The sequence below is a fragment of the Nuphar pumila genome, chromosome 16 (genome assembly GCF_984573655.1).
Source record: "Nuphar pumila chromosome 16, dmNupPumi1.hap1.1, whole genome shotgun sequence".
NCBI classification, from domain to species: domain Eukaryota; kingdom Viridiplantae; phylum Streptophyta; class Magnoliopsida; order Nymphaeales; family Nymphaeaceae; genus Nuphar; species Nuphar pumila.
Window position 1 is genome coordinate 56,264,909 of NC_143264.1, and position 14,079 is coordinate 56,278,987.

Sequence of the window (14,079 nt, forward strand, 5' to 3'; positions counted from 1 at the left end):
TACACTTCCTCGCAGGAGTTCACCGTTTTTGCGGCTACCCGTTCGTGGACAATGTACATCCTCATAGAGATTCTACCACTCTAGCCGGTTACCTGGTCTTGATCATACACGCCCTCGCCTATAATCTTTTGGAGATTAGGTCCTCTACAGATACCATACTCAGTGATACATGCATCAATACAATCGACTGCTCTGAACAATTGACCGCTCTTGGGGTCAGTAGCCACCAATATGGGAACAAGCATGTATATCAGCAATATGCATCGTATTACTTCACATGGTAAAACAAAACACAAGATCACCCATTCCTCCAATAAGGTTCCATGAACTATGAACATATTATCACATACTTTCAACATTTCTTATCACGTGGCATATCAATCACATCACATAGAAGCATATAATACTACGCATCGTATTATTGCCACAAGGAACATTGCAATCCTCAAATATGACCTCAAAGCATAAGCATGCGTAAATGACACATGAGAACACGCAGATATGGCAATCCAGTTGATTCTATAAGCGAAGAGTAACTAACTCTATCCGAGAGCCAAACAAAACAACTGAATAAGACAAACACTCATAACAATGCTCGTAAATCATACAATTACCATCAAATGGCTCAGTCCATCAACAAGTAATTAAATTAATCGTAAGGCACAAGCTATTGCATCACAAACAATTCATAAGTTACACATGAAAAGCAATCATACGGTAGTAGTTATATCACAATATGTAAGCAGCTTATAAGGCAAGCGGCTACATCAGTCCTAGTTGCCACCAGTTCGTAGATTACAAGTTGTGTGCAATCACATCAATCATAAGAGATGCAAGCCAACAAGTGTTACGTTACAACAGGCACCAAGCACTTCGACCAAAGGGTAAAGCAAGTCACATGCTAATATGTAGCAACTGGCCTAATGCTATTATTATAAGCACTTAACTAGTATGAGAAACTAATTATTACTCAGCAAAGAACTGCGTAAGCAGTTTAACCAAATAGAGTAACGCCTTGACAGACGTGCATAGCTCAACGAGTAGCATACTGAACTATCGAGCAAGCGAGCAATCAACCAGTGTGAACAGACATTATGTTTCGATATTACTGCCTGCGGGTACGCGCAATCGAAACGTAGAAACAACTGAGACTAGTTCGGGCGTCTGTTATTCTATGTATTTTCAATAACCCGAATAGCTAGTTGAGTCCGCTCCTAAGGGGACGACTTTAGCCGAGAGAGGATTCCCCAAAGGCAGGTAAGCAGTGCCACAGATGCATTCAACTTCTGCAGAAGTGTTGAGCTAACTTTTGTAGCTCCTTTCCCCTAACCTCCGATGACTGGGGAAGTTGGGTCTTTCGCCCATAACTGCCATTAATGGCCTGTCCATCGGAGTTTTGTACCGTTCTGTCCTCTCCCTTGACAGACAACAAGAAGCGGATGGGTGCGTTAGGGGTTGCTTAACTAACGACCCATTCTATGTTATGGTCTTTAAACCACTCGAGCATCTTTCCTTAGAAGGTGAATAGTCACAATTTTATGTGATTATAACATTGTGCATTTAACACTGTTCGAGGTCGCACGACCGTCTCATCCGATCATCGCAGTACTAGCGTGTAGTGCACGACTACAAGTACTCTAGGATGAAAGGGGTATAGCTCCTCAACAGGAGCCTCAACAGAAGTGTTTCACAAAGATGTAATGTTTCTCAAACTTTACTTTGCATTCTTTATCTTTTGAAACCACCACCAACTTTTGCCAACATCTGGCATGTGATTATCTCGAATCTCATCCGCTATCGGTGTATCTACATGCCTCGCATGACTCGATACCGACCTCGATAGACGGGATACGGGTTTCTCAACAGAACCCCCTCGCTAAGAAGTTCGCTCAAGCCCCAATTTGGGATCACCCGAGATATGTCGAAAAGACGAACAGAACCAACCAATCACATCCTTCCAAATGCTTCGATTTAGGTAGTTTTTGATGCTTTTGCGCAACTCCCTAAATCTCAACTCTATTATGCAGGAACTGCATACTCGAAGAGCCATGATCCCTACTAGCTATCCCTCTCCTTAGACGAGGATGAATCGTCAAGCTCTCGACTCAACTCTTGTTGCAAGAGAGAGCGAGAGAGCGGTAAAAGCCTCTTGCATCCTCCACGAGGATGCCTTTATAGCACGTGCAATGAGCGAAAACCTGAGCGTCATCTGCAATGGCAAGGCAGTAACAAAATATTTGCAAAAGCGAGAGCTTGAGCGCAAAGCGCGACGACAAGGTAAAGACTTGACAGAAAGTAAGGACAAGGATCACAAAACCGCGTCTTTGAGTTAAATGTGTACTCGTATAAATATATATTTATTTAATTATCCTTTTTAGTTAATTGAACTCAATTCAATTGTCCAAGTCCTCCGTGCAATCTTCTCCTACCTTGGGGAGTTGCAAGCTTAATGGCGTTTGCATGTGTAAGCGATGGACGACTCGGGTCGCGGAGCGCGAGCGGAATCCGTCGTACGAGCTGCAAAAGCGACAATCTTAGCAAGCTAACACAAAAAACAAAAGGTCAGGGGTACTGCCACTGACCTAACGCGAAGTAAGCAGAGACAGGGGCATCTTGCTCTTGCACACTTGCTATAGCGCTAGAAGTAGGGGGAGGGGTTGCGAGCCCCTGTTGTCAGCGAGAAACAGGGAGGCAACAAGGCAGTAGGATGCGGGCGACAAATGGTGGCAGAGGCAGAGAGCCTTGCTCCCCTCATGCCGAACAACAAAGAGGGCCAGGGGCTCGGTCCTCTGCCATCTCTGCAAAAGGGCAGCGACGACGAATCTGTTCCGTCCTGCAAAAAGATACAAAGACAAGGGATGAGCCCCTGTTTGCCAAGCAGAAATAGAACATAGGGAGGGATCAACCCTTCCCTACCCTGCAAGCATAGGGTGACGGGAAGGGACCCAGTCCTCCCACCGGCTAAAGAAAAGACACAGGCAAGGGGCTCTGTCCCGCCCTGCCTGACGCAAAAGAACAACGACAGGGGGCTCTGCTCCCCTGTCGGTCGAACCAAAGAGGGAGACAGGGGGGAAGTCCCACTGCCAACGAGAGGCGACGACAGGGGGCTCCGCCTCCTTGTCGGTCGATCCAAAACGAGAGGCAGGAGGGGAGTTCTCCTGCCGACGAGAGGCGACGACAGGAGCTCCGCCCCCCTGTTGGTCGACCCAAAGAGAGAGGCAGGGGGGAAGTCCCCCTGTCGACGAGAGGCGACGACAGGCCCCCCCCCCCCCCCCCCCCCCCCCACACACACACACACACACACACGGCCGTAACCCTCTACCTTCTGTTTTTGAAATTGCTGTCATACCCTCTTACCTGTACTTGTACCAAAACCTGCATTGTTCTTGCTACCAAACCAATGTGTGCTGATGTGCTACCTCATGTTGTAGGAGTATTGTTCACAAAACCTCCAAAATGCATAACTAAGTCTGGCACTCAAGGGACACAAGAGCATTTGATAAACAGCTCTTATGCCTATTAACACTTAGCATGCGCCATCTTTTTTAGACATGTATTGACCAATGAGAGCCAATTGGCCAACAACACTCTTTAGTTTATCCCAAGGTTGCCAGACTGGGAAGCTGAAGCGGGATATGATACGAGAAGCATAAGCGAGAAGTGAGACATTTTAAAATTTATAGGAAGGGAGAGGCGAAATATCAATTTAAAAGCGAGACATGAATACAAAAGAATAACAAAATTTTAATTCTTTTACTGAAAAATCATGAAATATAAGAATAATCAATTTTATTTTAGTTTTTATTTGCTTCTTGTTCAATTCCTATTCAGTTCTCATATTGTTTAATTTAGAGAAAGCACATGAGAAGTAAGTGAAAGTGTGAGAGGAAGTACAAGGAAAACAAGAAAAAAAATGTGAGAAACACATATAGGAAGCATGGACAATGTGTGTGAGAAGCATAAGGGAATTGAAATTCCCATGAAGTTTCAAAAGCAAGGAGTATCGCGCTTTCGAAACGAGTTTTTGGGAAGCATGCTCCCCACCTACCTAAGAAGCTTCCGGTAACTCTGGTTTATCCAAATGTTCCATTATTGACATATCCATTCTATTTGTATTCCAAAACTTTGGTCATAAGATGCATGGCTCGAGATTCAGATACTTGTGTGTGAATAGCTAGCATGCAGTTTATGCCAAAGATCACTGATAGTTAAACTGTCTTTCACACGGATCAAATGTCTTACAACATAGTAGATAAGCTCTATGTTACCAATATCTTGGTGATACCAGGCATGGTAAGCAGGATTGAGAAAAAAATTGCTGGAAGAAGGCAGTGGGGGGGGATTATTTGTTCTCCTGGTGGTATTCTTTAACATATTGTGGTGAAACAAGATCAGTACTTCTAGATGCCTCAGTAGATCTAAACTCTCTATGAAGGGAGTAGTTTCTTGTTTCTACATGAGGCAACTGATAGGGGTCAATTATTCAAGAACCCATTCAGATGGAAATGATGATTTGACCGTAAAAAGAAGGAAAAAAATCTGATGTCAAATTTAATCCTGAATGAGATCAGATTTGATGTCTTGATTTTAAGTGGAGTAGACCTTCTCATAGACACATGCAATACGAGCAAATTAATAAATTAGATCTAGTGGTAAGATTAGAGGCAAGTATTCATGCTTAATCTAATTTATGTCTCAGTTTGTCCATAGAAGCGGACTGGATAGAGAACTTTTGGCACTTCAACAAGTTCACTCCAGAAAAAGGATGAGATGGAAGCATTTAGTAGAGACCTTTTGGCACTCATAACAAAATGTGCAGTGGATAAAAACAATCAACAATTTGTAAAAAGATGATGTTAACAATACAGAAAGTATAATGTCAGCAAAGGCTTCAGGTCTGACTTCCAGTTTGTGTTCAGTTATGGAACAATAAAGCTAATGGTTGAAGGAGATTTCGACCCACCTGTGATATAGGTAGCACACAGGCTTAATGAGGTGCGACTGTTCCAGTTTGTATTAGTTCTGGAGCAATGAAGATTAATGAAGAAAATAAGTTATGGACCCAATTCTAGTGGCTGTAAAAGATTGAATACAAGCTTAATGAGGTTCCAGTATGATTATTGTTCATTGACTAATAAACTTGAGCTGAATAGGAGATCAAATAATAATTAAGTAGAGGAAACTCAGATCTGATTATAGGTTGATAGAACAGATCTGAGATGGCTTAATGTGCTTCAGATACAATTGTTGGCTGATAAAACAGATCTGAGATGGACATCAGTGAATGGGAACAATAAGGAAAAGGAAGTATGAGAAGAAGAAAGGAACAAAGGAGTTTTTTCTCATGGCACATGAAACGAACACACCCAGTGGGGAAAAAGTTGGCCCACATGGCGGTGCAGTGGACCCCGCCATTTTCCTGCAGGGCCTGCTTGTTTCATATAAAAAAGTTTGCTTGCAGGGAGGGGGTTGGCTGGGGAAGCTCTTTTCCCTGGGAAACACCGTGTGTGGGCTTTTCTCAAACAATGTGCCCTTTCACATGGCTGAAATAGACAGGCCCTAAAGAAATGGAGGAGGAGAAACTAAGGCTGCACTTTCAAGCACTTTGAAATTGTGAGTTTGAATCACAAAAGAATCTTTCTCTGAGAAAGAGAGTCTTGGGTCAACCGTGACTCCCTTTCTCAGGGAATTGGGAAATTATTTTTTCTTGAAGCATTCTCTCATAAAACTATAGGAGACCCATTTTCTCATGTTTGCAGTGACGTGAGAAATGGTTCTCAGGAGAACGATTCTCTCAAAAACTTGAGAGAATGATTCTCACAGGGGTATAAGCTATGTGCTCTAAAAGAGAATAGTAAGAAGAAACTGAAGATGAATGGAAAGGAAGGAAAAGGACTAACAATCGAGAGGTCAGAAAAAATAAAGAACGGATACGAGATAATGAAGTGCATCAAGCACTTTTTCCAACCCAGGTGTGTATGCTCTAATGTCATCTAAAAGAGGTAGAAGGAAGTTAGGGACCCACTTTTTCTGAGTAAACAGTCCACTAGTTCTCATTGGCATTGGCGACCCATGTTATTTGAGTATATTTAGAGCCAGAATACATCATAAAAGACTAATCTAACCTCATAGACAGGTCACTTTACAAATAATCTGAAGTTCACCATTGTGTAATGTTATGATTTAAACAGATGATTATGCCCCTGGCATCACTTCTTGTCAGTCTCATGCCCTGGCATCACTTCTTGTCAGATGTTTTTCAGTTCTATGGCTTTCAAAGCATTGATTTAAGAATGCTTCAATATTGAAATCTTTCATGTCATTTCACCTCTTATAGATGCCAAATCAGAGAAACTTTGTTTGCTTTCATGTTGCATGGAGAAGGTGCTGTTTTATCCTTTTGACTCCACTTGTTACTTTTTTAAACAATGCTAAATTGTTGATCTATGGTACTCAATAGGTTCAAAGAAATCACTGCTCAATGTATTTGAAGATGGAATCTGCCATCCTAAAATGGCAATGGTCATAGATGATCGGCTAAAGGTGTGGGATGATAAAGATCAACCACGAGTTCATGTTGTCCCTGCATACGCCCCATATTATGCTCCTCAAGCAGAGGTATATAGGTTTTTTTCTAAGTGCAACAATTTGAGTGTTTAGTGTTGGAACATTTACGGTCTTTTATATGTTTCTCTTCCTAGTCTTGCTTTCTCAATCTTTGTCTTTTCTGTAGGCAAGCAACGCTGTTCCAGTTTTATGTGTTGCAAGAAATGTTGCATGTAATGTTAGAGGTGGCTTTTTCAAGTAAGAAAAAAAACAAGTACTTGCGGCATTTTGTTCACACTTAGTTAATTTATCCTGCTTTTCTATATTTTATCATACATAGTTCTGTATTTGTAGAATCTAATTTGTCTTTCATGTGTTATGGTTATGATTGCTAGAGAGTTCGATGATGGTCTATTGCAACATATCTCTGGTGTATTCTATGAGGATGATTTTGGAGATTTGCCAAGTGCACCTGATGTGAGCAACTACTTAAAATCAGAGGTAAGTGTTAAATTCTTTTTGGTTTCTAAAGATTCTAAAGTGTTGTTTTATTTCCTAGTATGATTATTTCTACGTGTGCTAGCATACTCAAAGTTTTTATGCATTCATGCTATATGCGTAGGATGATTCTTCTCTGTCAATTGGAAATAAGGATCCTCCTATTCCAGAGGGCTTGACTGATGCTGAAGTCGAGAGAAGATTGAAGGTTCTTTTTCCTTAACATGTTTTTCTTGCTGAATTCCGTCTGATGCCATGTGCTGTTTCTAGTTGACAAAAGATTAATGTCGACATTTCACTCATGAATTGTGTTTGCAAAGTTAGATTTAGGAAGGTTATGATTTGCATTTATTTTATTAAAAATTGTTATTCCGTTCTTCTTCCAGGATGGAAATTTTGTTGCTCAAGCTGCTTCTGCTCCTGCTGTTAATAATCCTGATCCAAGAACTCAATCTTCTCAACTCGTGCTGGCTGCTGCTTCTAACATTGTGTCACAACCATGTTCTCAGGGTTTTTCACTTGGTAGTCAATATGCAAATACATCACAAAGACCATCAGGTCATCTTGCTCCTTCAGAATCTAGTTTGCAGGCTTCTCCTGGCAGAGAAGAAGGAGAGGTCCCTGAATCAGAATTAGACCCTGATACACGAAGAAGGTTGCTTATTTTGCAACATGGTCAGGACACTAGGGAACTTGCTGTGGCTGATAATCCTTTTCAATTAAGAGCCTCCCTTCATATCCCGGCACCATCCACACAGTCACAAGGAAACTGGATTGGGATGGAGGAAGAGATGAGCCCAAGGCAGCTTAACAGACTTCATAGAGATTTTCCTTTAGAGCAAGAAGCATTTTCTGCGCGTTTTCGTCATCCACTATTTTACCCTAGTGTGGAAAATTCAATTTCTGATAAAACTTTGTATGAGTCACAAAGACCATTAAAAGAGGTAAATTGGTATAAGATTTGCTTATGTCTCTGTCTAATATAATTGAAAAAGAAAGCATGTGCATAAAGCTAAATATGTAATGAATGGTAGGTACATTTTGGAGACGACTGCCTGAGGCAAAATCGTTCACACTCAAATCATGCACCCTTCCCAGGTACCTTTCAGTTTAGTCTTTTTCTATGATAAGTACACAAAAGTATTGTTGGTGTCCCCTTCGGAGCATGGGGACTGATTTTAATGGAATCTATTTCTTGGACTCTGTTGTCTAGTACTTTTCTTTTGATGGAAGATTGCTGAATCATAAGTTCCTTTATGCTGATGCTATGTCACATGGGTGCGGGTGCAGCACTTTCAAAAACCTTGGGTGCGGGGGTGCGGCAGGGGCAAAAATGTAATATATATATATATATATATATATATATATATATATATATATATATATATATATATATATATATATATATATATATGGGTTCCGGCGGTTCCCCTGGCGCGGGCCCCGCTGCGCGGTCAGCGGGCGGGGGTCAAGGGGGGGGGGGCGCCCCTGGCAGGGGGTTATAGGGGGGCAGCCCCCCCACCGCCCAAGATTTTTTTTTTTAAATTCCGCAGCCCATTTCATAGGGCATTTTAAAAAAAAAAATCCAAAAAATTGACCGCACCGAGGGTCGGGTTGACCGCACCCATACCCGTGTCGAGTCGCGTCAACGTGGGTGCGGCACCCCGCTAGCCGAATCCCTGTTACATTGTGCTGATGCCATCCTTCTTCAAAAACATTGATAATGAGGCGTGCTTTCATAAATTAATTGCAGTTCAAGGTTTGGCCTATCACCTTCAAGTGTGGTTCTCTAAAGACGTTCTGCTTCTTTGTATAACTTGTATATCTTTTAGTAAAACTGGCAAGGCCTCATCATGAATCATCACTGTGTGAGGTCACTGCTGCATAGCATCACTTTATGTGCAAGTTTGTGTTAAGAACAGGTTTTAAGAATTGTGTTTGTACTTGTGTATTAGTATGAGGGGCAATATCGCCTTTCAAGTTTGATTGGGGTGTGTTTACACTTTGTGATTGTAGACAAGGGTACTTTTGTAATTCACCATGTAGTTATTATTGAAAGTTTTCCTCTGCACCTGCGTTGAGAAAGAGAAGAGAGAGAGAGAGAGAGGGAGAGAGAAAACAATTACGGCTGTCACGATTTCTGTAAAAAGAAATCGTGACCTAACTTGTGTATTTAAGATACATTACAGTATGGGTCCGGGTCTGGTGTATCCAGACCCGATAAATGTAAAAATAGTTACATGTTACATATCGGGTACATGGATCGGGTCAGATCCAATGCCTATACACCTTTTTCATCCTCCCTCAAGTTGATTATGGTTTTGAACCATGAACAACTTGCTTTTAAGCATCCAAAAGCGTTCCTTGGTTAACCCTTTGGTAAATATGTCTGCAACCTGTCTTTCAGTGCTGACAAACTTAGGCTCAATCTCTTTTTCTTCAACCTTCTGTCTCACAAAGTGTTGGTCGATCTCAATGTGCTTGGCACGACTGTGATGTACCAGATTGAAAGACATGTTGATGGCTCTTTGATTGTCACAGAGCAAGGTAGTGTGGGAGATCTTTTCTCCTACTTCAGTTAGAAGATGCCTGATCCATGTGACTTCGGCAGTGGCAGCAACCATGGATCTATATTCAGCCTCAGTGCTTGATCTAGCGATAGCTTTTTGTTTTCTACTGCTCCAAGAGACTAAATTTCTTCCAATGAAGGCACAATATCCTGATGTAGATCTTCGTTCGTCAGGATCTCCTGCCCAGTCTGCATCACAATATACAGTAATTTCGTGCTCGTCTTGGCCATATGACTGTGGTAAATATATCAATCCATCTCCAATAGTCCCTTTCAGATATCGAAGGATCCTCTTGACTGCTTCCATATGTATATGTCCAGTACGTGGCGCATGCATAAATTGAGACACTTGATTGACTGAATAAACAATATCAGGTCTAGTGAATGTGAGGTATTGTAACATTCCTATTATGCTACGATACCTGGTGGGGTCATCACACAGATCTCCATCATGAGCGCTAAGTTTTTGATGAAGTACACTCGGTGTTCCCAGAGGTTTGCAGTCTTTCATGCCTGCCTTATTGAGAACGTCTACGGTGTACTTGTGTTGAGTGACTGTCAAGCCATGAGCCTGGTTATCAACTTCTACACCAAGGAAATAGCATAGAACTCCAAGATCTTTCATTTTGAACCTTTGACCTAATAAGTCTTTTATTTCTTGGATATGGTCCGCAGAGTTTCCTGTGATGATGATATCATCGGCATAAATTAATAGTAGAGTGGTCACAGACGGGCTTTTAAAAATAAATAATGAGTGGTCCAGCATGGAACGTGAAAATCCATGCTTCTGAATCTCTAGCGAGAAGCTATCAAACCAAGAGCGAGATGCTTGCTTCAGGCCGTAGATGGCTCTTTTTAGCTTGCATACATGGGTTTTACAATTTTGTTCTTGATATCCAGGGGGTTGTTCCATGTATACTTCCTCCTTTAAATTCCCATGTAAAAATGCATTTTTTACATCAAGCTGACTCAACTTCCATCCATGTTCAACAGCCAGGGAGATGATGATTCGAATCGTTCCCATTCTTACAACCAGACTAAAAGTCTCATCATAGTCTTGCCCTGCTTCTTGGGTGAATCTTTTTGTTACAAGCCTGGCCTTATATCGTTCAATGGTTCCATCTGGTTTGTACTTGATTTTGTAGACCCATTTGCATCCGACAACATTTTTATCAGTGGGAACAACTTCCCATGTTCCATATTCATGCAAGGCTTGCATTTCATCATTCATGGCTTCTACCCATTTCATAGAAGCGGCTGCCTGAGAATACATGATGGGCTCTTTGTCCTTATTGATGGCAGTTAAAAATAATTGAAGATCCAAGGAGAAGCTGTTATAACTAACCCATCTATCAATAGGATGTCGTATGCGGTTTGATTTTCTGGCTGCAAGAGTATGAGAAGACGCAGGATTGGCGACTGAGACATGATCTGGATGACTTGATGTTGTCGGTCTCTATCTAGAATAGACAATGCCTTTGTATCTGCCCGATACTTCCTCTGCATTCTGTGACCCCGACGTCCCAGTGTTCTCAAACACCTCTCCTTGTTGCACACAATCTGAGGAACATGCTTCATTGGAGCCAACAAAAAGTTCTGAGCTCAGCCAAGGATAGTAAATTTCAGTTGGCATATTCGTTGTGTCAGCTCCGTGATCAAAATTTTGTTCATCAAAGACAACGTTTCTTGAGGTTCTGATGCGTTTGTTGGTGGGATCATAACACCTATATCCTTTGTAATCATCTGCATATCCCACAAATCTGCACTTTTGAGCCTTGTCTTGAAACTTGTTTCTCAGAGACTGATCGATATGCACATAGCAGACACATCCAAAAACACGCAGATCATAATAACTAGGATGAGTTCCAAAAAGACAGTGATAAGGAGACTTATTTTCCAGAACAACCATAGGCAATCTATTTATCACATGCACGGCTCAATGAAAAGCTTCTGTCCATAGGTTGATGGGAAGATTGCTGTCATTGAGCATACTCATGGCACTTTCAACGATATGCCTGTGTTTTCGTTCAGCAATTCCATTTTGTTGAGGGGTGTGAGAACATGACACCCTTCTTCCTATTTCGTTATTTTGAAGAAAAGAAATAAAATCACGGGATGAGAATTCCCCACCTCCATCACATTGGAAAAATTGAATGGACTCAGAAAATTGATTTTTGACAAGGGAAAGAAAATTTTGAAACAAAGAGAAGACTTCCAACTTATTTTTTATGAAATATATCCAAGTGTATCGAGAATAGTTATCAACAAATATTAGATAGTATTTACTTCCAGATCCAGAAGCAATTGGGGCGGGTCCCCATACATCAGAACAGATTATCTCAAAAGGTTTTGAAGCTCTCTTATTAATGGAATGAAAAGGCAATACATGACTCTTGCAGGAAAGACAACTGGAACATTTGTGACTGTTCTCATCCCTATTGAGACTTTCTTTTGAAATGAGATTATTAGATACAAGTTTCTCAATAAAATGACTCCCACAATGGGCTAATCGACTATGCCATAAGAATGACTTATTACATTCAGAAATACTAAAAACATTAGCAGAAGAGGATGAACACGACTCTAATGAGGGCTTTGAATTCAGGTGGACAGGGCGAACAACATGACAAGGAGCTTCTTCAAAGACATACATATTGCCTCGTCTCTTTCCTTCAGCGAATGTTTCCCTCGTGCGTAGGTCCTTGACCTGCACAGAGAAGGGAGTGAATTCAACTGAAGCATTATTATCATCAATAAGTTTGGAAACAAAGACAATATTTTTCTTAATGTCAGGGGCATGAAGAACGTCTGAAAGAGTAAGAGTGGAATATGACATGGGAATGACAGTTTTTCCAACATGAGAAACAGGATGGTGGGATCCATCTCCAGTGATAATCTTACTTTTTCCAAAATAAGGAATGGGATTAGAAATCTTACCTGCATCACCTGTCACATGAGTGGCTGCCCCTGAGTCGACAAACCAAGTGCCTTCATCACTCTGCTTCAATTTCAACTCTGACAACGCATATATCAGCAGATCTTTAATCTCTCCATTATTTGAGAACTTCCTTTTGTTTTCTGTCTGTGGACCCTTTCCTTTATTCTCTGGATTATGCCAACAATTCGTTTTGATATGCCCCTTTTTGTTACAAAGGAAGCAAGTAGGAATGAATCTTGATCCCTGCCCATGAGCGAACGTATTTGGAGTGGGAAGCAGACCACGCCCTCCGTGTCCACTTCGCCCTTGTCCTTCTCGTCCTCGTCCTCTACCATAAGTTACTCCTGTGGCAAAAACTTCCTGAGAATTTGTGTGAATGTGAGATTCCTCAGAGAACCCTTTCAGAGTCATCTCATACTAAATCAATTTTGCTCGCAACTCATCAAAGGTAGGAAGAGCAGGGAGACACAATAGTGAAGTGACGATCATATTGTAGTCGGATCCCAATCCACTCAGAGTCTGTTGTACCATATCACTGTCACTCACCGCGCACCCTATAACTGCAAGTTGGTCTGTGATAATCTTCATCTTGTTCAGATATTCCATGATGGTCATGGAATCTTTTCTCAGCATTTGAAATTCCCTCTTGAGAAAAACCATTCGTGCCTGCGAAACTTGTGAATATGTTTTAACCAATTTTTCCCAAAGTTGGAGAGCAGTCGGGAATTGCAACAAGGACCTCTTTGGACAGGGTGGAAATGATATATGCAACCACCGACTGATCTTTCCTTTCCCAGTTGAGGTACTCTATGTTCTTGACATACACAATTGAACTTACTCCTTTGTCATCTTTTTCCTCTCTCGTAACAAATTCGAGTGGAGCAGGAGTGGTTCCATCAAGGTGACCCAAGAGACCTTGACTCCTTATAAAAGGAATGATTTGTCTCTTCCAGATCAAGAAGTTTGAGGTAGTTAACTTTTCAGAAACGAGTTGAGTGAGAAAACTTGAAGAAAGATTGGATGAAGAAGAATGAATATCCATGAGGAAGAGTTTTAAAAAGAAAAAGGAACCCTTTTTGTGTTACCAGAGTATCCATAGAGTGCTCAGTCTGCAGCCAGAGATGTTTGTTGATCGTCCCCTTTTTTTTTTTACGGCTGAGAAATTCAAAAATCTGCGACCAGAGGCTGTCAGAAGAAATTCAGGCTGTATTCCAAGACTGAGTTTTCTTTTCTACTTTTGAAAGGTCGGATATTTACGCAATGGAAAGAAAATCAAACTGTATTTTCAAAGCAATGAGGAAAGGAAGAAAAAAAACTGTATTTTCAATGTGGATCCCACTCGTAACAGTCAGAAGAAATATGATACGAGAAAGGGGTTTTGAGAGTCAATATCCAGCCCTGCCCGATATCCAAGCCCTGTATAAGAAGAGGGATACGCTGGCTGTATTCCAAGAAATTTGATGTCGCAGACCTGCCCGATATCCAGCTCAGTATAAGAAGGGATACACAGAAAAGAGAAGAATTTTTT

General features: G+C 41.3%; 1 protein-coding gene across 4 annotated transcripts in view; it reads left to right on the forward strand.

Moving 5' to 3' along the window:
• Positions 1-14,079, forward strand: part of LOC149813252 (RNA polymerase II C-terminal domain phosphatase-like 1) — a 97,616-nt gene that overhangs the window by 39,036 nt on the left and 44,501 nt on the right. For all 4 annotated transcript variants that reach the window (XM_089991796.1, XM_089991797.1, XM_089991798.1 and 1 more), the window contains 6 exons: positions 6,461-6,618; positions 6,734-6,804; positions 6,942-7,047; positions 7,169-7,252; positions 7,431-7,988; positions 8,079-8,142. In XM_089991796.1, coding sequence (XP_089847922.1) covers positions 6,461-6,618; positions 6,734-6,804; positions 6,942-7,047; positions 7,169-7,252; positions 7,431-7,988; positions 8,079-8,142 — 1,041 coding nt within the window. The remainder of the gene's footprint in view (positions 1-6,460; positions 6,619-6,733; positions 6,805-6,941; positions 7,048-7,168; positions 7,253-7,430; positions 7,989-8,078; positions 8,143-14,079) is intronic.